At 34.4% G+C, this 24,605-nt stretch overlaps 2 protein-coding genes across 12 annotated transcripts in view; one reads left to right on the top strand and one right to left on the bottom strand.

Moving 5' to 3' along the window:
- WDSUB1 (WD repeat, sterile alpha motif and U-box domain containing 1) overlaps window positions 1-18,011 on the top strand; it is a 69,284-nt gene extending 51,273 nt beyond the window's left edge. For all 5 annotated transcript variants that reach the window (XM_074303385.1, XM_074303388.1, XM_074303386.1 and 2 more), the window contains one exon: window positions 15,897-18,011. In XM_074303385.1, the coding sequence (XP_074159486.1) occupies window positions 15,897-16,054 (158 nt within the window). In that variant the 3' untranslated portion in view covers window positions 16,055-18,011. The remainder of the gene's footprint in view (window positions 1-15,896) is intronic.
- A 1,180-nt stretch (window positions 18,012-19,191) lies between these two features.
- TANC1 (tetratricopeptide repeat, ankyrin repeat and coiled-coil containing 1) overlaps window positions 19,192-24,605 on the bottom strand; it is a 254,161-nt gene continuing 248,747 nt past the window's right edge. For all 7 annotated transcript variants that reach the window (XM_074303378.1, XM_074303382.1, XM_074303379.1 and 4 more), the window contains 3 exons: window positions 23,422-23,568; window positions 22,875-22,975; window positions 19,192-22,282 (listed from right to left, as the gene is read on the bottom strand). In XM_074303378.1, coding sequence (XP_074159479.1) covers window positions 20,866-22,282; window positions 22,875-22,975; window positions 23,422-23,568 — 1,665 coding nt within the window. In that variant the 3' untranslated portion in view covers window positions 19,192-20,865. The remainder of the gene's footprint in view (window positions 22,283-22,874; window positions 22,976-23,421; window positions 23,569-24,605) is intronic.

Genomic DNA, 24,605 nt, shown 5'->3' on the forward strand with positions numbered 1-24,605 from the left:
TCTTTCATATGAAAGAATGATTCTGAATCCTCTGGATACTTATTTATAGAAAATACTATGCTTCTTGTAAGCGCCACATCAACGAAAGTCAAAGCTACCTGGTTGGCTAGTATAAGTACAAGAAACCACCTTTTATTATGGACCAGAATAGGCCATTCCCACCCACCCACCCACCCTCATTAAAGCAGTTGCATAGAGTTGGTTGATTTCTCTTAGAAAATGAGAGTGGAATCAGAATATAATTTTAATTTTTGGGTTTTTTATGTTAGTATTGAAATGTTAATAATAACTAAGTATAATTTTATTAAAGAGTTTTTTCCCCCCTGAGGCTGGGGTTATGTGACTTGCCCAGGGACACACAGCTAGGAAGTGTTAAGTGTCTGAGACCAAATTTGAACCCGGGTCCTCCTGAATTCAGGGCTGGTGCTCTGTCCACTGCGCCACCTAGCTGCTCCTTAAAGAGTATTTTTGAAATTGGTAAGGAGAGATGTTAAAATGAGATTATTGAAATGGTTCTTCCTCCCACTTATGGCATCCTTGGGACCTATGTATAGCATGCTGAATATTCCTGGAGAGTCTGGAAATTGGTCATTAAATAATTGTGAGTCTGGAGCAGATACCAAGTACATGTTGAATGCATGTGGAATTCTTAGCTTTCCTTAGAATGTTAGTCTCCAGAAGAAAGTAGCATAAGTAATTATCCTACTTTGTATGGTTCCAATTTCATCAAGTATCAGTGCAATTTGGAGTTAATTCAACAGAGTTGTCTTGATGGATTGTCTTCACATACAGATGGTGCCAATGTTCTTAAGTTTGTGTTACGTTTGGTGTTTGAGTGTATGGGTCTCCATATTGGTTTCCAAGGGTACTGTGGTTTTGAGGGATCTAATGCAGTCCATGGAACAAATGTATTAAGTTCTCCTGTTCCTCTCATCATTTGATTTGCAGTTGGTCTGTTGTATTCTAATATTATTCGTCTCCAATGATTTCTGAATTCTAAGTCTTGATTTTGCATCCATGTGTTAACCAATTTTTGTCTCTTTCGTTCATTGATAGTCATATATATTCTTTGTTCATTCCCTTTGTGTCTGATTCTAATGTTGGTGGGCATGATCCAGATGCAACAGACAAACCACCTCTGCCAGTTTTAGATGTCTATTCAGGGTATATCATTCCAACATTAAGTGATCTTCTAATGTCCTCTGATCCAGATTTCCCAATTCTCCATTAATTGGTTTGATTCATAGTAGTCTTGACATTGTTATCAAAGCTTGGTTCTACTTGTTCTGCTCTTCTTAATTTTCTTTGGTTCTGAAAGTTCATTGTTATTCTGGTTTGAAGTAATACATTCCTGTTGAAAAATTGTGCCCTGTTCTAATAATTTCTATTGGCATTGTATTTTCTATTGGTAGGAACAATTGTTGTTTTTGCTGCAGTTAAAAATGCCAGAAGAGGTGTTTTGAGATGGTTTTTTGAAGTTTTTATATTAGTTTGTGTAGTGACCCCATAGATAGAATTTGTTGGTCTCCCACAGAATGCATCTTGGTGCCGTCAGTGTGCCTGTGATGGAGGCATTATGTTATTCTGAGTCCTCAGCAGTTTGCATGGTAGTTGTGAGATTATTGTTGTAACCTTTGATTTTAGCAACTTCCAGCCCTTGCTCACTGGCTTTGAGTTGTAATGTTGAATAGTTCTTGTTCTACTGGTGCTAGATTAAGTTCACTATGTTTGACATGTGCTGGAAGTCTCATGGAGTCATCCCTACTCCCAAAGCATTTGAGTCTCCTGGACTCCATAGTGCTGGTATATGCATGTGGGAGCTGTCATCTTGTCCTGCTCTTCTTGCTCTATCTCCTGTGAATTGTGTTTCTACTTTTTGCAGTGTGTCTCATTTTTAGGTGTTGAGAGATGTGTGTGTGTCTTGATGCATGGCCAGTTATTATGACAAGTCAGTTTTCACAGTCTCATATGGTGCCATTGGTGATGTCTCCTGTTGAGAGGCCCATTCTGCCCTCTCCTCTAACACCTCCTCCTAGTCCAGCTTGTTCCTGTACATTGTAAGTTGCTTTCTTTTGTGGCTCTTCAGCCACATTTGTGTTGTCTGTATGTGATTGGTTTAACTGTATGCTTTTCCTTTTTATGGCTTAATTAATGAATATATGTCTAGGTATTTGTTTTCTAGTTTTTCCAAATTGTGTGATGCGAGACTATGTTTTATCTTTTTTGTTAGAAGTTCCAGTCTAGGTGCTATTAGTTCTTTTGCTGTAAATATTTTGCTACTTGCCTAGTTAGTTACTTTTATGAAGTCCTTGTCTGCTTTGTTGAAATATTGGTATGGATTGTGTACTTTTTTTTATAGAGCTGAGTATTCTGGGTTATGTCATTTCATAGCTTTGATACTTTGGTTTGTTGGTGTGTTGTCTGGTCCCAGATGGTTGTATTCTAGAGAATAACCTGAAAAGCATTGGTTTTTGGTTTGTTTAGATTGTGAGAGCCCATCGGGTAAATATTGGTTTTAGATTAATATTTGATTTGTGCTTACCTTCTCTAGGCCTTTTCTACTGATGGCATCATACATTTTTCTTTGAAGAATTTGTCTTAGTTGAATGCTCCTGGGTTACTGTCAGTAGTTGGGACAGCAGAATTAGGTGTTTCAGATTCATTTTCTGTGTCTAACTCTGTGTCCTAATTTGGCATACATCAGGTTCTTTCAATCGCATCAAAGTCCCAGTCTTGTGCTTTTGAGTATTTCTTGCAGTGACCTGGGTTACCAGGCAAGTACAGAGCGGTTTTATAAACATTGTATTCTTTTGGCTTCTCCTACTTTTCTACCCAAACTGGCACTTCATTTCAGTAACTGATATACCTGCTCATAGTTGGTGTCAAATCAAGATTTTATAGGTTTTTGAAAATATTTGGATTTTTTCATCATTTCTTAGACCAAAGGCACAATCTAGGACTTTTCTGAGTTTAAAGTTTAGTTATGTGTGCTTAATTGGTTCAGTATATTCAGGAACCTTAGTTCACAGCCAATTCTGACCTCATTGATATTTTTATTAGTGGTCATTATTATTAGATTTGGTTCAGTAGTTTTATTTCTTTTTCCTTTTTGGTCTATTTTGTCTGCTTGTCCTGAAGTCAGTTTATTTTGTTATAGATTTCCTGTTTAATATTTTTGTGGGTCATTAAATGGAATTGATATGTTTGCTGGGTTGCAGCAACCAACATTGCCAATTGGGTGACAAATTTTCTGGGCAATTAATGATTTTCCATTGCTAGCTGGACCATTTAGTAGGATTGTGTTCCTTTTTCTATGGAGTCAACACATTATAGCATGTATTATTTTATATGGATTAAAGCCATTTAATTTCCAGATCTTAAATAGTTTGGTTTGTTCTGGATCAATTGCATCCTGAATTGATTTTCAGTAACTAACTCATTTGTAATTTTGAAAATCTTTAGCAAAACCATTTCTGTAATTGTTCTTACTAATGTGTCTTCACTCAGCTGAACTATTATGTGAACATATGTGTCTGGGTTAGCATCCATTGCTCAATACAAAGTCTGTTTTGGTATAATTCATTCATGCTGTCCTTGATGCTTGCCAATTTCATTTCTTTTTTTGTCTGAAGTTTTTCTTGTCTCACTTGAATTTCTTGACTTTTTAAATGTGCTTTCATTTTTAATGAATTCATCCTGGATTTTGTTTTTGCTCTAGAGAAATATTGTTGATTTTTTTTGAGAATTTGTTTTATATCCTGCTATTTACTTGTACTACTTATTTCCATTAGTTCTGTTTTTCCTCTGATCCTCAGAAATTTTTTTAGTAAGTCATGTCATATGCAAATGGGGATTATTTTGCTTCCTCTGAACATGTTTATAAATCTTTTAAATCATTGTGGTTAGCATTTCTAGGCCTACGTCAAATAATAAGTAGAGAGAGAATATCCTTGCTTTCCTCCTGTATTTCTGGGAAAGTTTCAAGTATTTTGCAAGTGTTTGATTTTAGATAGATACTTTAAAAATAGTCCTATGCTTATGCTTTCATTTTTTGGGGGGGGAAGATTTTTTTTTTATTATATAGCTTTTTATTTACAAGATGTATTCATGGGAAATTTTTCAGCATTGACTCTTGCAAAACCTTCTGTTCCAACTTTTCCTCTCCTCCCCACTCCCTCCCTCAGATGGCAGGTAGACCAATACATGTTAAATATCTTAAAATACATGTTAATGTATTGGTCAACCTGCCATCTGGGGAAAGGGGTGGGGGAAAAGTGGGGAAAAGTTGGATCAGAAGGTTTTGCAATTGTCAATGCTAAAAAATTACCTATGCATATATCTTGTAAATAAAAAGCTATAATAAAAATAAAGTGTATGTTAAATACAATATACAATATTTCTCTCTCTCTCTATATATATATATCTATATATACACATATACATATCCATACAGTTATTTTGCTGCACAAGAAGAACTGGACTTTGAAATAAGATAAAATTAGCCTGAGAAGGAGATCAAAAATGCAAGCAGATAACAACAGAGGGAATGGAAATTCTATGTAGTGGTTCACACTCATTTCCCAGAATTCTTTCCCTGGGTGTAGCTGGTTCAGTTCATTACTGCTCTATTGGAACTGATATGATTCATCTCATTGTTGAAGAGGGCCACGTCCATCAGAATTGATCATCATATAGTATTGTTGTTGAAGTATACAATGATCTTCTGGTCCTGTTCATTTCACTCAGTATCAGTTCATGTAAGTCTCTCTAGGCCTTTCCGTATTCATCCTGCTGGTCATTTCTTACAGAACAATAATATTCCATAACATTCATATACCACAATTTATTCAGCCATTCTCCAATTGATGGGCATCCACTCAGTTTCCAGTTTAAGATCTCTTTGGCATATAGGCCCAGTAGAAACATTGCTGGGTCAAAGGATGTGCACAATTTGATAACTTTTTGAGCATAGTGCCAAATCACTCTCTAGAATGACTGGATGTATTCTCAGTTCCACCAACAATGTATCAGTATTCCAGTTTTCCCACATCCCTTCTAACATTCAGCATTATCTTTTCCTGTCATCCTAGCCAATCTGAGTGGTGTGTAGTGGTATCTCAGAGTTGTCTTAATTTGCATTTCTCTGATTAATAGTGATTTGGAGCATCTTTTCATATGGCTAGAACTAGTTTCATTTCTTCATCTAAAAATTGTCTGTTCATATCCTTTGACCATTTATCAATTAGAGAATGGCTTGATTTCTTTTTTTTTTTTGTCAAATTCACCCAATTTTATTCTTGTCTATGTCAGACACAAGAAGCACGGAATCAGTGAATATCACAAAATGCAAAATCAAGTTGGGCTCATTTCATTTGTTCTTCCCTTGAACCAATTAAATTTTCCCAGATGACCGTCATCCATAGAAAGCCTCTCCATCTTACCAACATTATCAAACATTATGCTCTTACCAAGTGTTAGACATTGTTCTAAGCATCAGGAATATAGATTAAAATGTAAATAATATTTTGCCTACAGAAAGCTTACATTCTATCATCCCGTCAATTATAAAAATGAAAAAATAAAAATACTGATAAATGAAAAAATATATATATATTAATCTTACAAAGAATATATTGTGCTATAGAAATCTCTTCACCCTAGAAGATCACTCTACCCATCTACAACTTCTTATGGGCAGAGTACCCTTTGCCCATCATTCTCTCCTTCTGATTGACTGATTCCTTCAAGATGCTCAGTTTCATGGAGGAAAACACAGGATAACCTTATCTTCTTCTCCAGGCTATAATCTTGACTTTCTTTTTTTTTTTTTAATTTTATTTTATTTAGAATTTTTTTCCACAGTATATATGCATGAGTAATTTTTTAAATAAAACCTAGATACAATATATGATGTGTAAATACTATTTTCTTGTTGCACATTAAGTATTAGATTCCGAAGGTATAAGTAACCTGGGTACATAGACAGTAGTGCTAACAATTTTCATTCACTTCCCAGTGTTCCTTCTCTGGGTGTAGTTATTTCTGTCCATCATTGATCAACTGGAAGTGAGTTGGATCTTCTTTATGTTGAAGATATTCACTTCCATCAGAATACATCTTTCATATACAGCATTGAAGTGTACAGCGATCTTCTGGTTCTATTCATTTCACTCAGCATCAATTGATGTAAGTCTCTCCAAACCTCTCTGTATTCCTCCTGCTGGTCATTTCTTACAGAGCAATAATATTCCATAACCTTCATATACCATAATTTACCCAACCATTCTCCAATTGATGGGCATCCATTCAACTTCCAGTTTCTAGCTACAACAAAAAGAGCTATGGCTTGATTTCTTATAAATTAAAGTCAATTCTCTGTATATTTTGGAAATGAGGCCTTTATCGGAACCTTTAACTGTAAAAATGTTTTCCCAGTTTATTGCTTCCCTTCTAATCTTGTTTGCATTAGTTTTGTTTGTACAAAAACTTTTCAATTTGATATAATCAAAATTTTCTATTTTGTGATCAATAATGATCTCTAGTTCTTCTTTGGTCACAAATTCCTTCCTCCTCCACAGGTCTGAGAGGTAAACTATCCTATGTTCTTCTAATTTATTTATTATCTCAGGAGTTAGGTGTGGATCAATGCCTAGTTTCTGCCATACTAATTTCCAATTTTCCCAGCAGTTTATTGTGAAATAGTGAATTTTTATCCCAAAAGCTGGGGTCTTTGGGTTTGCCAAAAATTAGATTATTAAAGTTATTGACTATTTTGTCCTGTGAACCTAGCCTATTCCACTGATCAATTAGCCAATGCCAAGTGGTTTTGGTGCTGCTTTATAATATAGTTTCAGATCAGGTACAAATAGGCTACCTTCCTTTGATTTTTCTTTCATTAGTTCCCTTGAAAGTCTTGACTTGGGGGCAGCTAGGTGGCACAGTGGATAGAGCACCAGCCTTGAATTCAGGAGGACCCAAGTTCAAATCTGGTCTCAGACATTTAACACTTCCTAGCTGTGTGACCCTGGGCAAGTCACTTAATCCCAGCCTGGGGTGGGGGGAACTTAAAAAAAAAAAAAAAAAGAAAGTCTTGACCTTTTGTTCTTCAGATGAATTATATTGTTATTTTTTCTAGGTCATTAAAATAGTTTTTTGGGAGTCTGATTGGTATAGTACTAAATAAATAGATTAGTTTAGGTAGTATTGTCATCTTTATTATATTCGCTCAACTTATCCAAGAGCACTTAATATTATTCCAATTGGTTAGATCTGACTTTGTGTGGAAAGTATTTTATAGTTTTGCTCATATAGTTCCTGACTTTCCCTTGGCAGATAGATTCCCAAATATTTTATACTATCAACAGTTACTTTAAATGGAACGTCTCTTTGTTATCTCTTAAATGTTGGATTTTGCTAGTGATATTTAAGAATGCTGATGACTTATGTGGGTTTATTTTGTATCCTGCAATTTTGCTAAAGTTATGGATCATTCCTAATAGCTGTTTAGTAGAATCGCTGGGGTTCTCCAAGTATACTTTCATATCCTCTGCAAAAAAGTGATAATTTGGTTTCATCATTACCTACTTTAATTTCTTTAATCTCTTCCTCAACTCTTATTGCTGAAGCTAGCATTTCTAATACAATATTGAATAGTAATAGTGATAGTGGGCAACCTTGTTTCACTACTGATTTTGTTGGGAATGATTCCAGTTTATCCCCATTACATATGGTGCTTACTGATGGTTTTAAATAGATTATGTTTTTGATTTTTAATATATTACTGTTGCAGTTTAAGTTTTGGGGCTGGGTTTTTTTGCATCTATTGATATGATTACATAGTTTGAGGTGTTTTTGTTTTAATGGGTTTTTATTTTTCCCGAATGTTATATGTTCTTTTATCCCTGATATAAAAGAACCTTGGTTGTAAATTTTTATAAATATTTTTTGATAGTTTATGGGACTCTACCAAGAGGGAGTACTGAGGCCATCTCAACCTTTGGTACACAATAAGTTTTCTTCCATGTTGCAGAAACACCTTGGTTGAGCAAGGAGCAATGATTTGTGATCATGGGAATGGTTGAGCCTGAGGGTCACTGCTACTGGCTTGTGAGCAAGGATGCCTTAACAAGGCCTTTCACCTGTGAGTGAGTTGCTAAATTTCTGGATTGGCTTTCCTCCCACTGGCAGATACCATGCATACACAAAGCCCATGAGCTTCTTCTCTGAATGGTGGTTGGGGATTGCCTACTGTTCATGTGCTGATCACTCTTGCAAAAATGTGTATTAACAAAGCTGTACTGCATATTAAACTGGAGCTCTTTTCGCACTCTGTGTGTCTTCCACCTCATTTACCTCGGCTCTGAGATCAAAGGGTTCATATGCTTTGAGCTCTTAAGATGGCTACAACACACACACACACACACACACACACACACACACACACACACACATATATATATGCTTACATGTTCATATAAATATATATGACAAACATTCTATATGTAAATGCATACATATACATTAAGTATATTTTTTTTGCTATAGTCATCTTGCTAAAATTTTATTTAAATTTTTTCATTGAATATTGAGGTAGACTCTACTTGTCTTTCTTTCCTTTATTTATTTTGGGCATATTAATCACAATTTAAGAAAATAATTTTGAGAATTTATATAATAATTGCTTTTTGCATTTTTAATATAATTTAACCATAAATCCATCCAGGTCAGAAGATCTTTTTCTTTATGATTTGTGGGTTTTCATTTTTTAAGACTAGGAAAAGATCTTTTATGTGCTTTTAATTTTTGTAAATAATCCTTTTAAATCATGTTTTGCAAATATATAATTGTGAATAGTAGGCTCTAATAATTATTTAATGATTAGATTTCATCCTAACCATTTTTTTATTTTGGCAATTTGCTTTTTCTCCTTTTTGTTCAGGTTAGTTAAAGGGCTATTATTTTTTTTCAAAGAACTAATCTAGTTTTATTATTTCTATTGCCTTTTCTTTTTATTCTCTTACCTTTTTATCACTCACTCTTTCTAGATCTTGGGAACCATACTGACTTCCAGGGACATTCTTTTCCTAATGAGTTTAGTGCAGCTCAGTTTTCCCCTCCCTCTTGCCTAAATTAGGCAACTTCAGTATAAAGATTGATGTTCCCTCAAATACTCTACCTTCCAAATGTCTTAATCTGTTCAGCTTCTATGAGCTATTCATCCACTCTATCTCAGCTAATTTCAACTTCCCCATTACATCTCTCATACACTTAGATCCCTCTCTCCACTCTTACATATCAGACTCTCATTATCTCTCACATGGACTATTCTTTTTAGTCTCTATTCCTCAAGTCCCTCCCTATCCTACTGCATCTCTCATGTAGCTTCTTAAGTAGTTTTCTTAACAGGGTAGCCTAAGCATGCATACTTATTAAACTCAGAGCACCCTATTATTACCTCTGTGATCAAATATTAATTATTCTCTTTGGCATTTAAAACTCTTCACAACTTGACCCCTGATCTTTCCAGTCTTCTTGCTCCCCTCATTGAACTTAATTGTGTGGGTGTAGTTCTATTCCTTATGAACAATGTTCCATCTCCTATCTACAGGTCTTTACACTGGGAATTCCCTTTCTTGTCATTTTTTCCCCCTCTTGCCTCCTTAAAAAAAAACAAAACAAAACAAAACAAAAAAACTCAACTTCCTTCAAGACAGCTCAAATGCCATTTTTTGCAGGAGCTCTTTTCAGTCCTTCCACCTAGTTCCTTTCTCTCAGGGATTACTTTTCATCTTTTTGGGGTTTTTTGTTTTTGTTTTTTTTTTTTGTATGTTTGTTTTTTTTTTTTGTTTATCTTAATATACCTATTTCCACACATACTGTCTTTCCCTCATTGGAATGTAAAAGCTCCTTTGAACAGGAGCTCTTTTTAGATTTTTCCATTTGTAGTCTCAGCATGTAATAAATGCTTCTTGATAAAAATGATTTTCTCCATGATTTTCTGATTTAATCTAATATTCAAGTTCACTCCCTTACCTAAATGTTTCCTCTCTGCCTAGTTTTACAGCTAGACCAAAGCATCTAAATTTGAGAAATTAGGCCTTTAATAAATATTTACGGTAAAAAACTTTTACTCCATTTTCTGCTCTCCTTCAAACCTTGGATGCATTAGTTTTGTTTGAATAAGAATTTTTTAATTTAATATAATCAAAAGCATTGATTTTACATCTTATAATGTTCTCTGTCTCTTGTTGAGTTGTAAATTTTCACCTTCTCCATACATTTGATAGGAAATCCCTAATGTATTTACAGCATCATACTTTGTTTAAATCATATATTCATTTTGACCTTATCTTGGTAAAATGTTGATTTGTACCTAATTTCTACAATACTGTTTTCCAGTTTTACCAGGAGTTTTTGTCAAATTGTGAGTTCTTGTCCCAAAAGCTTGGCTCTTTGTTGTTGTTGTTGTTGTTTTTTTTAATCAAATACTAAATTACTATGATCATTTACTACTGTATATTGTGTGCCTGATCTACCACTCTGTTTTTTAGACAGGACCAAATTGTTTTGATGACTACTGCTTTATAATAATTTTAGCTCTGGTAACAGGCCATCATTCTTTACTTCCCCCCCCCCCCCCATTAAATCCCTTGATATTCTCTTGTTACTCCAGATGAATTTTATTGTTATTTTCTCTGGCTTCATAAAATAATTTTTTTATTGTTTGATTGGTATAGCACTAAATAAGTAAATTGATTTAGGAAAGAATTATTTTTGTTATATTGGCTCAACCTCTCCTGAACAATTGATGTTTTTTCCAGATGTTTAGATCTGATTTTATTTGTGTTAAAAGCATTTTGTGTAATAGTGTTCCCAAAGTCCTAGGTTTATCTTTGCAAGTAGACTCACATATTTTATGTTGTCAACAGTCATTTTAACTGCAGTTTATCTCTGGATTTTTTTGGTAATACATAGAAATGCTGATAACATGAAGATTTATTTTATATCCTGCAGCTTTGCTAATGTTATTTCAGCTAGTGTTTTTAGTTGATTCTCCAAGTATACCACCATATCAGCTGCAGTAATAGTTTTGTTTCCTCATTGCCTATTCTAATTTCTTCAATTTATTTTTGTTCTCTTATTGCTAAAGCTAACATTTCTAATATAATATTGAATAACAGTAGTACTAATGGACCAAAAGTGGGTGATAATAGTGATAAAGACCCTTAGTCTTAATGGGAAAGTTTTTGTCATCTATTACATATAATACTTGCTCATGGTTTAGATAGATATTACTTGTATCAATTTAAGGAAAACTTAATTTGTTCTTGTGTTCTCTAGAGTAAAATAAGAATGGGTACTGTAATTTTGTCAAAAGCTTTTCCTGCATCTGTTGAGCTAATCATATGATTTGGATTGGTTTTGTGATAGATATGGTCAATTATGCTGATATTGTAAGATTCTAGTTTGTAATACATTCTGTCTGCTTTTGTTTTATGGGTGAATTTATCACATTCACACTCATTCACATTATTTTTTGGCCTCCATCTTGTTCATTCTCATATTCTTTCCCTATGCCCTTTCTTTTTGTCCTTATTCACCAATATTTTGCTTCTAACCAATGCTTTCCTCGTCTCCCTTTCTTATCAGCCTCTCTCTTCTATTTCCTGATTGAATAAGATAGATTTTAAAACCCAACTCAGTCTGTTATTCCCTGTTTGAGTCAATTCTGATGTAAGGTTCAAATGATGCCCTCAATCCTCAACTTTCCCTCCATTGTAATAGGTCTTTTGTGGCTCTTTATGTAAAATAATGAACTCTCCCTTTCCTTTTGTCTAAATACAATCCTGTTTCTTACCCCTTAATTTTGACTATCATTCCATTAAAATCAGCTTAAATCAGTACCCTATGTTTGAAGAGTTCTCACTGCCCTAATAGTGATAAAGTTCTGAAAAGTTGTAAGTATCATCATCTTGTGTAAGACTATAAATAGTGAAACCTTTTTTTTTTTTTTTGATCCTTCATGTTTTCTCTTTTCTGTTTCCCTTTTTATGCTTTTCTTGAGTTTTCTATTTTGGAATCAGATTTCCTTTTCAGATTTGTTCTTTTCATCAGGAATCTGTGAAGTCCTCTACATCTGAGTTTATACTTAGTTTCACTAAGTAGGTGATTCTTGGTTGTAATTCTAATTTCTTTGCCAGAGTATTATTACTCTTAATGAATGTAAAAACTATTAAATTCTTTGGAATCTTGACTGTGGCTCTTAAGATATTTGAATAGTTTGTTTCTGGCTGCTTGTAGCATTTTTTCCTTGATCTAGGAGTTCTGGAATTTGGCTAGAATATTCTTGGGAGACTCTTTACAGAGGTGTAGTGTTTTAATTTCTGTTCACCTTTTGGTTCTGTAATATCATGGCAGTTTTTCTTGATAATTTCTTGAAATAAGATATCTAGGGTTGTTTTTTTTTTTTTGTGATCATGACGTTCAAATAGATTGATAAATCTTAAATTACCTCTTCTCAATGTTTTCCAGATCATGTTTTTCCAATGAAAATTTTCACATTTTCGTCTATTTTTTTTTATTTGATATCATTTTGTTACTACTTGATGTCTTGTGGAATCATTAAGTGGATTTCACTTTCCCAATGCCAATTTCTAAGGAATTATTTTCTTCCTTCAATGAGTTTTTCTATCTTTTTGTTCATTTGACCAATTCTGTTTTGCCATTTTTTTATGTTCCAAGCTATTGACTATCTTTTCATTATTTCCTTTTATCATTTTGTTTTCCCCATTTTTTTTTCTATCTTATTAACTTTTTTTTTTTTTTTTTTTTTTTTTTTTTTAGCTCTTCTAGGAGTTCTTTTGATGGCTGAGACATATAGGCATTTTGAAATCATTGTCCTCTTCTGAGTTTGTGTTTTGCTCTCGGTCACCAGAGTAACTTGCTCTGGTCAGGTTCTTTTTTCTTTTGCTCATTTTATTTTTGTGCATGTGACTTTTAAAAGTTGGGCTATCTTCTTGGGGTAGAAGTATTATCTCAAGCTTCTTGTACCTGGAGAGAGGAATATAGGACCTAGTTGCCAGCCTACTGTGTTGAGAGGGCAGGGCCTCTTGATTGTCCTCCTGTGCCACGGTTGTGGAGCCTCCTAACTAACCTGCAACTGGGCTTGGGGCCTTGCCACAAGCTTGCTGGAACCCGACCTCTATTAGATTTTCATATGCAGTGGACTATTGCCCATTGTCTGGGGATGGAAAATTGTTTCACCCTGTCCTTTTGTTGGTTTTGTGACTTCAGAATTCATTTTGAGTAATTATTTTGTAGTTGTTTAGAGGTAAATTTGGGAGAGTTCAAAAATACTTTTGCCTTAATTTGCCATCTTTATTCCACCCCCAATATTTATTTACATTTGAAGGGGTTCTTTTTCCCCAAATTCTTTTTAACTGAAATTTAGCCACTCTTCAAGCATGGTTTTTGATTTGCTTAAATAATGCTGCATTGTTTGTATTAAAAAATTCTGGACAGATTTTTCCTATTTCGTGCAGAATCATATTCAAATCATTTGATTTTTCATGTTCTTCCAGAAGACCTATGATTGTTAAGTTACTTTTACTAAATTTTCAAGTTCATTCACACTGACATGTAAAATTAGTGCTTAAATTAAAAAAAAAGGGGGGGGATTCTCTTCTGCTAATTTGCATTGTGCTTTCATATTTTTGTGTAAGATTTCTTTGCCTTCTGGCCTTTTTTATTATCTTTTTTCTGGACTTATTAGTTACATTAGATTCTTTTTAAAGTTCTCTCCCCCACCTCTCCTTTCTGTGATCTCCCATTCTGTTTTCCTGTCCCATCATTCTGCCCTGAGATACCCAAATACATATCTTATTAATATGTAGATTGAAGGGTGATGAATGTTTAAATTATACCAATTGTGAAAGACCATCTTTTAAGTCATAGAACAGTTTGGGATCTCTACCAGCAGAGGAAGTATCCATATCACTGAATTTACAGATCTATTATGTGGAAAATTAAATTGTATATCCCTTGTATTAGTTATTTTGTTAATAATATTTCTGTCTTTGTCAAATTTCCAAAAAAGATTGTGTCCTCAGAATACATTCTTTTCATTATAAGAATGTTTCCAAACCCAAAACTTGAAAGATGTGTACCACATATTAAGACTATGTAAGATTAAATGAACCTCTACTTTGTTATTCACATCCATGTAAGCTTCTAGTTTGTACATACTAATGCTATTTGATTAAAACACAGGCTTACTATTTTTTTTTTTTAAGAAAATGTGCTTTCCCCCAGAATTGTGAAATGGCTAGGAACACCCATAACAAGGGACAAAGGATTTCTGTGTTAAAATTCTAGTAATATTGATAGCATTTTACATGATCTAAATAGAAGCACTTGAAATCATACTCTGTGAAAAAAGATGGCATTAAATTTATATTGTGAAGTTCAGATGGGGACAAGAACAGATGGGAACAAGAGGAAGGACAGCATGGAGCAGTAAAGGAATCCTCAGGCAAGCTGTATAGTCTAGGAGTAGAATTTGTTTTAAAAAGAAAAGCTCAAATATCTTTAGAGCAGGGGTTCTAAATCTGGGATCTATCAATAAATTTCAGATATTTTTTAATTTGGCAAAGGAAAAATGAATTTTGATTTTCACTAACCTCTGAAATTTAGAAACAAATTACAATGATACTAAAAATAGCTACTACTAGTAGAAATGTTTTTTTTTCAGTATCACTAGCACTTTGAAATAGCATTTACTTAGCACTACTTTGAAATTACTATAGCCATTAGACTCAATACTAAGTACAATTCATATCTTAAAAAAATTCTGATAGCCATAATTCAGTATAAATGATTTCCTTCATAATCCCCTATAATTTGTATATTTGAAAACATTCTGAGAATAGGTCCATAGACTTCACCAGACTATGACACACGCACAAAAGAACCTTTGTTTTAAAGAAAAGTAGACAGATCACTAGTCTGTGGCGATTAAGTATCTTGCCCAAGGTCAGACAGCTAGTATATATCCAATAAAAGACTTAAAACTCAGGTTTTCCCTGATCCAAAGCTGCCTCTTTTTCTGTTCTGTTATGCCTGGGTTTTTTTTTTTTTAATTAAACATTTATATAATTAGTTCCTCCCATTATTGCCCCCTTAAATCTCTTTGATGATACTTTTTTTCTTCCCACTTCATTCCTGTTTTGGCATGAACAAAAACCAATTGTAAGCACCAAGGACAGAGCTTCTGGTTTTTTCTATTAGTACCCTACTATAACTATCCCCGCCCTTCAAAGACCCCATCACTGTATTTAATAAATGTTAATTTAATGACTATACTTGTTATTAATGAACTTTTCAAAGAATCACTTCCCATTTAAAGAAATTGTTTTTACTTTTCATAGTAAATGAATATGGTTAACTAATCTGACCAGAGTCTTGAGCAAGCCCCAGAAAAAAAAAAAAAGTGTTTGCATAGGATAGCACCCCAAAGCCCAAAATCAATTTACTTTCTGAGGTTTCAAAACTATTTAGTCATCCTTGGCTGGGTACTTTTCCCATTACCCCCTCCAAAAGTACCTTCTATGATAACAACTCGATTCCTTTCTTCTTTCTTTTCCATCTCAAAATTTATTTTTCCACAGGCCAATGTTTTTAGCTTTCTAACATTGCTGGGGAACTAATTTGAACTAACGTGTTACAATGGCTCTCTGATTTTCATAGTTGGTTGATGCCTCAGTCCCTTTCTAGTATCTATTAAATCAAAATATTTAGACAACTGATCTCAATCCTAGACTTTACAATTTAAATCATTTTAGGGAACATGTTTGTTTTTGTTTTGGTCGACCAACATATTTCCTAATTATTTCTTATAGATGGATATTCCTATGAAAAGGAAGCAATAGAAAATTGGATCAGCAAAAAGAAGCGGACAAGTCCTATGACTAATCTGGTTCTTCCTTCACTGGTACTGACACCAAATAGAACTCTGAAAATGGCCATTGATCGCTGGCTGGAGACTCATCAGAAATGAAACTATTTAGGTGCATTTAATTACATTCTATTTCCAATGAGGTAAATTTTTAGTAGTTTTAAAGGATAAGATATATGAACTCAAAAAGTTATACCCAGAGAGAAGGTAAGCTAAGTTTTGTTTAACTAAAGTTACTATATTTTGTCTTTAAAACATATTGTGATTTAAATTCTATATCCAACTTTATTTATGTTGACATTTTTATACAAGTACAAAGCAATCCAACAAACTTATACAATGGTGAGATTTCCTTTGGCATTAGATAACAAAAGTCTTTTAATGTTAACTATTTCAAAGTAGATTGTAGCCAAGTTGGGTCCGGGGTAGGTAGTTGGATCAAATTTTGTTCAAATGAATATGACTCTAAAGAAAAGAAAGTCTCGCTATAATACCAGTGGCCCATGTTGAGCAGAATTAAACATATATTAGTTTCAACTGCCCTTTCAAATGAAAAATATATTAATACTCTAAATTAAATGTCAGACCATTTGTGAATGATTGTGTGGGTACCCAATTTCACAGAATCTCAGGTTTGAAAAAAAGACTTATCTGCGCAAGAATGAATTCATAAATTCAGCAAGTAATTATATTAAATCTATGGTTTGTCACTAAAAATACAGGGAATAGTTGAGAAAAGAGAATTGTCATCTTTCTACAAAAAACAAGTGAGATTGAAAAAGCTACTCAAGCTCACTTTGGAGCTTGTATGTCACAGTATGTTCTTGCTAAAGTTTATGAAGACAATATATTTAAAACTGGTATTTTATTTTATTTTCTCCACAAATTGCTGACTTCAAACTTGTGGGCAAAGAACATATGACAAAGAACTATATGACAGCCTGATAATTTGGTCTCTTCACTTTAAAGACTTGCCTGAGAGAGGAATTTTAGGCTCAGAGAAGCCAGATTCGGGTGTAAAATTTTTCTGATTTCAAAGGAGTTTTATGATTTCTTGGTTAATTTGAGTGTTTTTCACACTTCCAATGAAATTTAGCTTTTAGTGACCACTATTGACTTCAGTGACAATATGCTGTATAAATAAATGGATTATATAATATAAGGAACACAGGAATGAGGAGATGTGATTCTAGTTCTGCATTCAACATTTACCAGCTAAAATATTATAGAGAAATCACCATCTTTCTGGGCTAGTTTTCCTTATCTGTAAAATGAGAATAGCTGCTTGTAAATAAACATCTAACTTACAGGGCTATGATAAGGATAGTTCTTTGTCAGTATGCCAAAAGAAAAAGACTTGACTGCATTCTTCTAAATCTGTCCATCCTCTATTTAAAATAATGCTTCATTTCAAAAAGAAGGGAAAAATTAAAACCTACCATTGTTGTTAGGTCAGAAAGTCTTTTTCTTTTCATCTAAATTGTGAGCTAACAAAAAACTTGTAAACAAAAGATATATATCTACGAAAGAGAAACCTAGGAAAAAGCAACATCTTTCCACAGAAGTCTTTTGATTTCATTGTAGAAAGTAGATCTACAAAATATGTTTATAAAAATATCATAGCTCTCATTTTGTGAATTTAGTAGAAAAAATTCCTCTTCAGAGATAAAATTTCATTTACAACAGGTTAAGTTCACATATAATTGTATACTGCTACTTTTGCATTCCAGAGTTCACATAATTCTCAGTTTTTAATTTACTATTACTAGATATAGATCTCACACACTTCTTTCAAAAGAAATTATGAGACATTAAGTGCCTGAAGAATCAGCCATTAACGAAAAAAAAACATTTCTAGGGCCTGTGGTGTTTGTTTTTAAGAAACTAGATTTGCTGTAAGCAAGAGAATGTGACTATTAAAAATCTGGAATAGAAATAAATGTTATTCTAAGTGACTTGGAAACTAAAAATAATAATTATGGAACTCTTTTCTTTATCTCAGCAGACAACCATGAGTGCTTTTAATCAATGAATGAATAAAAACCACAGGTGTGTCAGACTCCAGTTTATTCAATTTGAGGCAACACAGGTGGCTTCATAAAACGGAAGTCTTATCTTGCTTCAGGAAAATGTATGATATGAGGGAGCAGCGAGTTCACAGAATAGCATACTGTTGAGTTCCTTAAGGGATCCAGATTGACCAGTCATCATTTCCTATATCTATACTTTCTTCCTTCTTCCCCACCCCCAGCTTTTCAGCTCCTTCTTGTATTACCTTCCAACATGAGAACATCAGCTAGGTAGGAACTGTTTTTTTCTCCCTATAATTTGTAGCCCCAGCTTTTTTTACTCTTAGCATAGTTCTTGGCCCACATTAGGTGCCTAATAAATAAATGCTTCTTCCCTTGCCTAATGCAACTTTCCATTATCTTCACAACAATATTAAGCTCTTTTTATTCCAGACTTCATTCATTCACTCTTTATCCAAAACCAATTACACTTCTTTAACCAAACTACAGAATATGTTGGATTAAAAGAAAAAATCACCTTGAGTCGATGTAAAGTTGACCTTTGTCATCTAATATGTAAATAAGAAGTGATTTGGAGATACTTTAGTATTACAACTGATTAGCTGAATTATATCAAATTCAAGTCTGCATATATCAGAATTTTATCTTGGTTTAGCACAGTTTGCCATTTTCACTTTTTCATACTTTGAAATTAAAATTCATGTTGGTATGAAGAGAAACACATAAGATGAAACATGTTGTAATATAAATGTGCTAAAGGCAAACCTGTGACAGTAACACTCAGTTTTCTTTATGTTTTGGCAAAAATGATTGAGAGTTGGAGTATTACCCATCCTGTTGCCAGTCAAAACAGACACTAAGATTTTTTGGCACAACTAGAAAGTGAAAATAAAGATTTATCTATAAAAAAATGTGTGTTTCAGAGAGGAACAAAGGCCTAATGTCAGTGTTCAGCTTCTAGAATGTCTATAAGGCTTTGGGACAGTAATAGATCACTCAAAATTAAATCAGTTCATACATTGTACTCATAAACAGTACACTCTCCACATCCAGGATTTTCTTCAACTCAGAGCAAACTATATTAATGGTCTTTATTCCATATGGAAAAGTACAGTAGCTGTGCAAAAACAAACTACATAACAAAAGAATAAGACATACAAATATCAAACAATAAATAAGCCAAAGTAATCATATGCAGACTCATGAAAAGCTTGTAAAAATGGATAAAGCTATTTTTACAAAGTACACACTGTACATACAGAACAAATGCTGAAGAATGATAATGGAATATTCCAACTTGTACAAAACAGACCCTCACAGGAACTTCATTACAACTATTCATTTTGAAAACACTTCTGTAAATATAGAATTTTCTTCTCCCCAACTTTGGAAAATAAATTTCACACCCCCTCTTATAAAACAAATGCACATCCAATGCTTTCAAACTGTTATAGTAAAACCTTCAAATAACACATCATATTTCATATAAAAACACCTTTTTTCCTGTACCTTATCACCACAAATGAATGATACATAATTTTGGACTTTAGCACCTTAAAGGTGTTTGTATAAACTATATAAAGTGCGGTTACTGGTATACTGTTAACATGCCATATAATATTATATTATTCAGTGCAATAATCAGCATGATTGAAGCTTTAAAAAAAAGCATGCATTTAAATCTATGGCTGTATTTTTTTTTTGGATTAATTATTTGAAAATAAAATTATATTTACATGTTTTAAGTAAAATCTACCTTTTACATATACATACATACATACATATATATATAGAGAGAGAGGATGTGATTGTAAAGAATGATTTTAATAGCTGAGCAGAATTTGAATATCTAAATGACTTTTTATTTTTCAAAGCAGTCACCTGGATTTCACGCCAGCAATGCTGCCATTGCTCACATTTCTGGAACTCTCCTAGAACCACCATCACACTTAGTTTGCACACTGAGAGAATGATTTGCATTATTTTATCCTTAATACTTCTATGCAAAATATCAGTATTAGCTTTGATTTTGATTATCTTCAAAAGATGAAGATTAGCCTTAAGGGAGTTTACAGAACTATGGGCTCAGAAGGCAATTCTAAAAGAACACTTCCAAAAAAGCTTCTGACCAATGAAAGGACTGCTGAAGTAAATACATAGCATCTCAAGGACAACAATTATTTGGATGTTTGTTTAAAAAAAAAAAAGCAATCAATCACATTACTTTGTAATCTCACCTCATACTCAGTTTGAAGTGACTTAAAGAGTTACTCCTAAATCATTTCTTTTATATTAAACTGGGGATTTACTGAACCATCAATGTAGCATAATACTCCTAATTCAAAAAGCATTTATCTACAATTCTGGGTCACATACATTTACTGCTTTCTTACCTATAGATCTAGAAGTAAGTTTCTCACACATGGAATGAGAAAAATGTAAATATTCCTTTGATAAATACTGAGATTTTCATCGTATCAAAGACCCAGAAAAGAGATTGTTATAAACAGTCTTTTAAGAGAAGCAAAGGATACAAGACACTATCTCCTTGGCTGTTCCCTATTTTATAACTTTACAGTCAGTCACAGCTAACCATATTTTTTGTGTCAATTTTTTCCAGCTCTGCTTGACATTCCAGTTAACATTCTTGTTCATGGTAACTTTTGCTTCGTATTACAGTGGTTTATCCTTTTTTTTTTTTTTTTTTTTTTTTTGGATACGACTCAGATGGTTAATGCTGAATTACATCAGCCTCATAGTACATATCACAAACCATAATTAAAAAGCTCTCCTTATTTTTAATGAAATAGCTATAATTAGTAATTAACCCCAGGAATCAGTACATTGTGTTTTTTTCTCTTTACACAGCATTTCTCTTAATGATTATACATTTGATTCTATGAACGATCGCTTTGGTTTTGCTGAAGTGATATGACTCCGATGAGCTTCCTTACTAATAGGGGGCTGTTGTTTAGAGATACTTTCTGGATACAAATGAGAGACATTCTTGGCTCTCCGGCTGTCTTGACAATGGGCTGATATTTGGCACTTGTTCTCCTCAAGTTCTTTCAACTGGGCCCCATTGTGGACAATTCCACCCAGGGGGGGAGCGGAACATATTTTAGTTTGGTTATTGTATCCTCCTGCTTGTTTGACAGAGGGCTGCTCACAGTGTGAAGGCTGCAGACCAGCTGCAGATGGGTTTGTCAGTAAGCTCTCAGTTACCTGACAGTGCCAGGTACGGGTAGATGGATTTCCTTGCTGTTGGAATCGTGCAGTCTTATCCATAATGCCCATGAACGGAGTATTGCGGGGTCTGTGCTCAGCTGTACCACTCTGAACTGGGTTATTAGCCATCTTCTCCTTATTTCTTGCATCTGCCCCTTGGGCCTTCAAACCATCTGAAAAACTGCTACTTGAGGCTATGCTGCTGGCTGAATTGGACATTTTCATGCTGCCAGATGGAGAACTGTTAGAGGCTGGAGTAGCCAGAGAGCCTATGTGCCTCATATCGCTACAATTCACAGACGTGCCCTGGCTTGGAGGAGCTATGTCCATAGCTAAAGAAGCATGAGCCAGCAGCCTCTCTGTAGCTTTTACCTTGCTTGGTAAAGGATACACAGAGCCACTCTCACTGCGTAGCCGGTCACCATAAAGGCCAGAGTGGGCTCCCGCAGGGAAAGAGCCTGCCCCCTCTAAATTCTGGCTTCTGTTGGTGAGGGTTGCAGGGGGCCTTCCTGGCATGGGGCTCGGGGGAGGATTCCCACAGGCAGCCTGAGGTTTTGCACCACTAGGAACTACTCCAGTTCTCAGGTTAGACTGAAGAGAACTCAAGTGCTGGTTGGTTTTCACAATCTGTGCCCGCTTAGTAGGCTGCATTATCAGACCTGACTGAACCACAGGTTCCCGTGGGAGCTTACTGCTTACTGACCTATTCTGGGGTGAGGCTGGTCTTGCTTTTGGCTGCAGCCCTTCCTGAAGAGTTCTGTTGTAGGGAGCAGGTGCTGAGGAAGAGGGCTGAGGCCGAACAGCTAGTGAAACCAAGTCCCCAGGCTGTGCTGTCTCCTCCTCTTCAGCCTCCTCCACGGGGAAGTCGTCCTCCAGGCTGGGAGCTGGGGCATCTTCCTCATGGTCCGAGTCATTGGCTGGGGCTGAGGAGGGGCATTGTTGCTTCTGCTGCTGGCTTCTTTGCAGTTGTTTGCATTCCTCTTCTACTCGACTCAGAAGCCTCTTGATTTCTTGGTTGTTGGGACAGAGTTTCACAGCTTCCTGCAAATCAGCCAGAGCAGCTACAAATTGCCTTTGTAACATAAAGAGAGAATAAAATTGTGAGATATACCTTATATCAAATAAAATTTTTACTTGGCTAAGAGAGGAGGGAAAGGAGTATATAACTTTTGTGTGGATGAATTTCATAGCTTTAGTGGGGTCTTAGAAATATCACTACACTAACTCCAAATGGGCAAAGAAAGAACAGAATAACAGCCTCATGCAAGTGAGCAAACATTCTAACCATTAAAAAGAATGGTGCTTCTGACTTGTAACATGTAATGATGTTATGTCCACACTTTGTAAATAAAAATTCTCAGTGCTTTTATAACTGGCCTTTATGATGAATCAGCAGTGAGAAAGGGCTAATTAATTAACAGAAGTCAAGGTAACTAGAAAGAATTTCAAACTGAGCCCAAAATCTCAACTGGTCAAAAACAAGAATATCATCACGACAAAAAATGCCAGGAGACAAAATTCAGCTTGACTGAGAAAGTGTTTAAAAATGATGAAAAGTATATTGATTTTTGTGAAACAATTCCATTAAATTATCAGGAGGTGAATACATAAGGACAGCTTCAAAGATAAAGCACCCCCCCCCCTTTACCCTGCGTATAAAGTACCTGCTATTCCTCTTTGCTCTTGCTCTGGCATAATATGCTTCATAGGATTTGGGTTTCAATTCTAGAGCCTTGGAAGCAAATTCTTCTGCCATGCCAAAGTCCTGATATAAAAATATGAAAGACATTAGTTACATAGAATACAAACCTACTTTAATCCCTTTGCTGATTTCAAAGGCAACTGTTGGCAAGAGGAAAGACCTTCAAAACTTAAGGGTAAGTTAAGATCATGTAAAGGCAAACAAAGAGCAGAAATTTTTAGACTCTAGAAAATTAACACCCAGGGGAAAGCTATGGCATAAGAGTATATAGACAATTAGTCCCAGCTCTTGCAGTTAACTAGGGGATCTCAAGCAAGTCAGTGTCCCTTGGGCTCAAAATTCTCACCTACAAAAGGAAAAGAATCTTTAAAGGTGACACTGATTACAACACAGCCAACCGAGGAAAGCAAACTCCTTGCATGCTACTATCACAGAAATGAAAACTTCGTGAAAAAGATAGCACATGTATAATTCCATGGCTTTAGAACAGTTGACAAGACACAACTTACATTTGTTTTCCTTCGGCACCGGGACAAGTTCAGATAGAGGGAAACTCGGAGTTCATTGAATGCTTTCATGTCTTCGCCAAACCCTTCACGAGGAAATTTCCTTAAGGCACATTGGTATCTCTGGGCTGCTTCCTTCATCTTCCCTTTCTATCAGTAGAAAAGAAAGATTTCAGTGCAATGATTCAATGAAGAGAAGTGTAAGTATTTCACAGGAATATAAATTTGGTTTTGCTTTTAACACATTAACCTAGAGCCTAAAGGTACTCAAGGTTATTTGACCTCATGGAAATGCCTGTGTTGCTAAGAGACTGGGAAGAAATTTTTTTTAAAAAAAATTTAAATTTCAGTAACAAATTTATCAACAGAAATGATCTAAAATTTAAAATGGAAGCCAGTCACAAGAGCTTACTTTCTACATACTCCTTATGAAGGGCCTCACTCACGACATGTTTTTATAAATATGTGAGTAAGAAAATTTAAAAATTAATCTAAATTTTAACATTTTCCCTTTATATTTCTTTAAGAAACAGTTTCATAAATGTCTCATTTTGAGAGATTATACTCCGTAGAAAGAGATTTAAAAAGTGTTATCTTCCTAAAACAAGTAGGGTCTTGTGGATAAGATGAAACCTAGATTATGCTTGCCACAGAATAATAATCTTTTTTCTTTAAAGAAACTAGAAGCAATGGCTAAAAAAAAAAAATCAGAATAGCATCAGTGCTAAAGAAACCTATTTGCTCAGTCATTTCCATTGCACAGCAGGTATGCAGCCTGTTGAAATTGGCTTGATATTTGTGACATAATTGCCTACCCAAATCCATATTAAAACCACTTCAAAGCCACAGCAACACACACTCTGAACTCAATTTCAAACTGATTCCTCAAGTCAGAAACCCTGCTGGTTATTGTGTCAGTTTTAGGGATTTTTTTTTTTAAACAGACATCTGAAGAGAAAAGTAACAACCACGCAGAAAAATGGAGTTATTTTACAAATTTTACTTTTAATTCCATCTAGTCAGAACTAGAATAAATACTTATAATCAGCATAATATCACCCAGTACTGTCCTACTGTGGCCAAATTAGAATTCTTTATTTTTTTAAATCAAATTAATTGGTTGTGTAAATCACATAGTTTGGAGGAATTTTTTTTTTAAAGTTTCAGTTTCATGAACAGCTAAGAAG

Source organism: Sminthopsis crassicaudata, chromosome 3 (genome assembly GCF_048593235.1).
Source record: "Sminthopsis crassicaudata isolate SCR6 chromosome 3, ASM4859323v1, whole genome shotgun sequence".
NCBI lineage: Eukaryota > Metazoa > Chordata > Mammalia > Dasyuromorphia > Dasyuridae > Sminthopsis > Sminthopsis crassicaudata.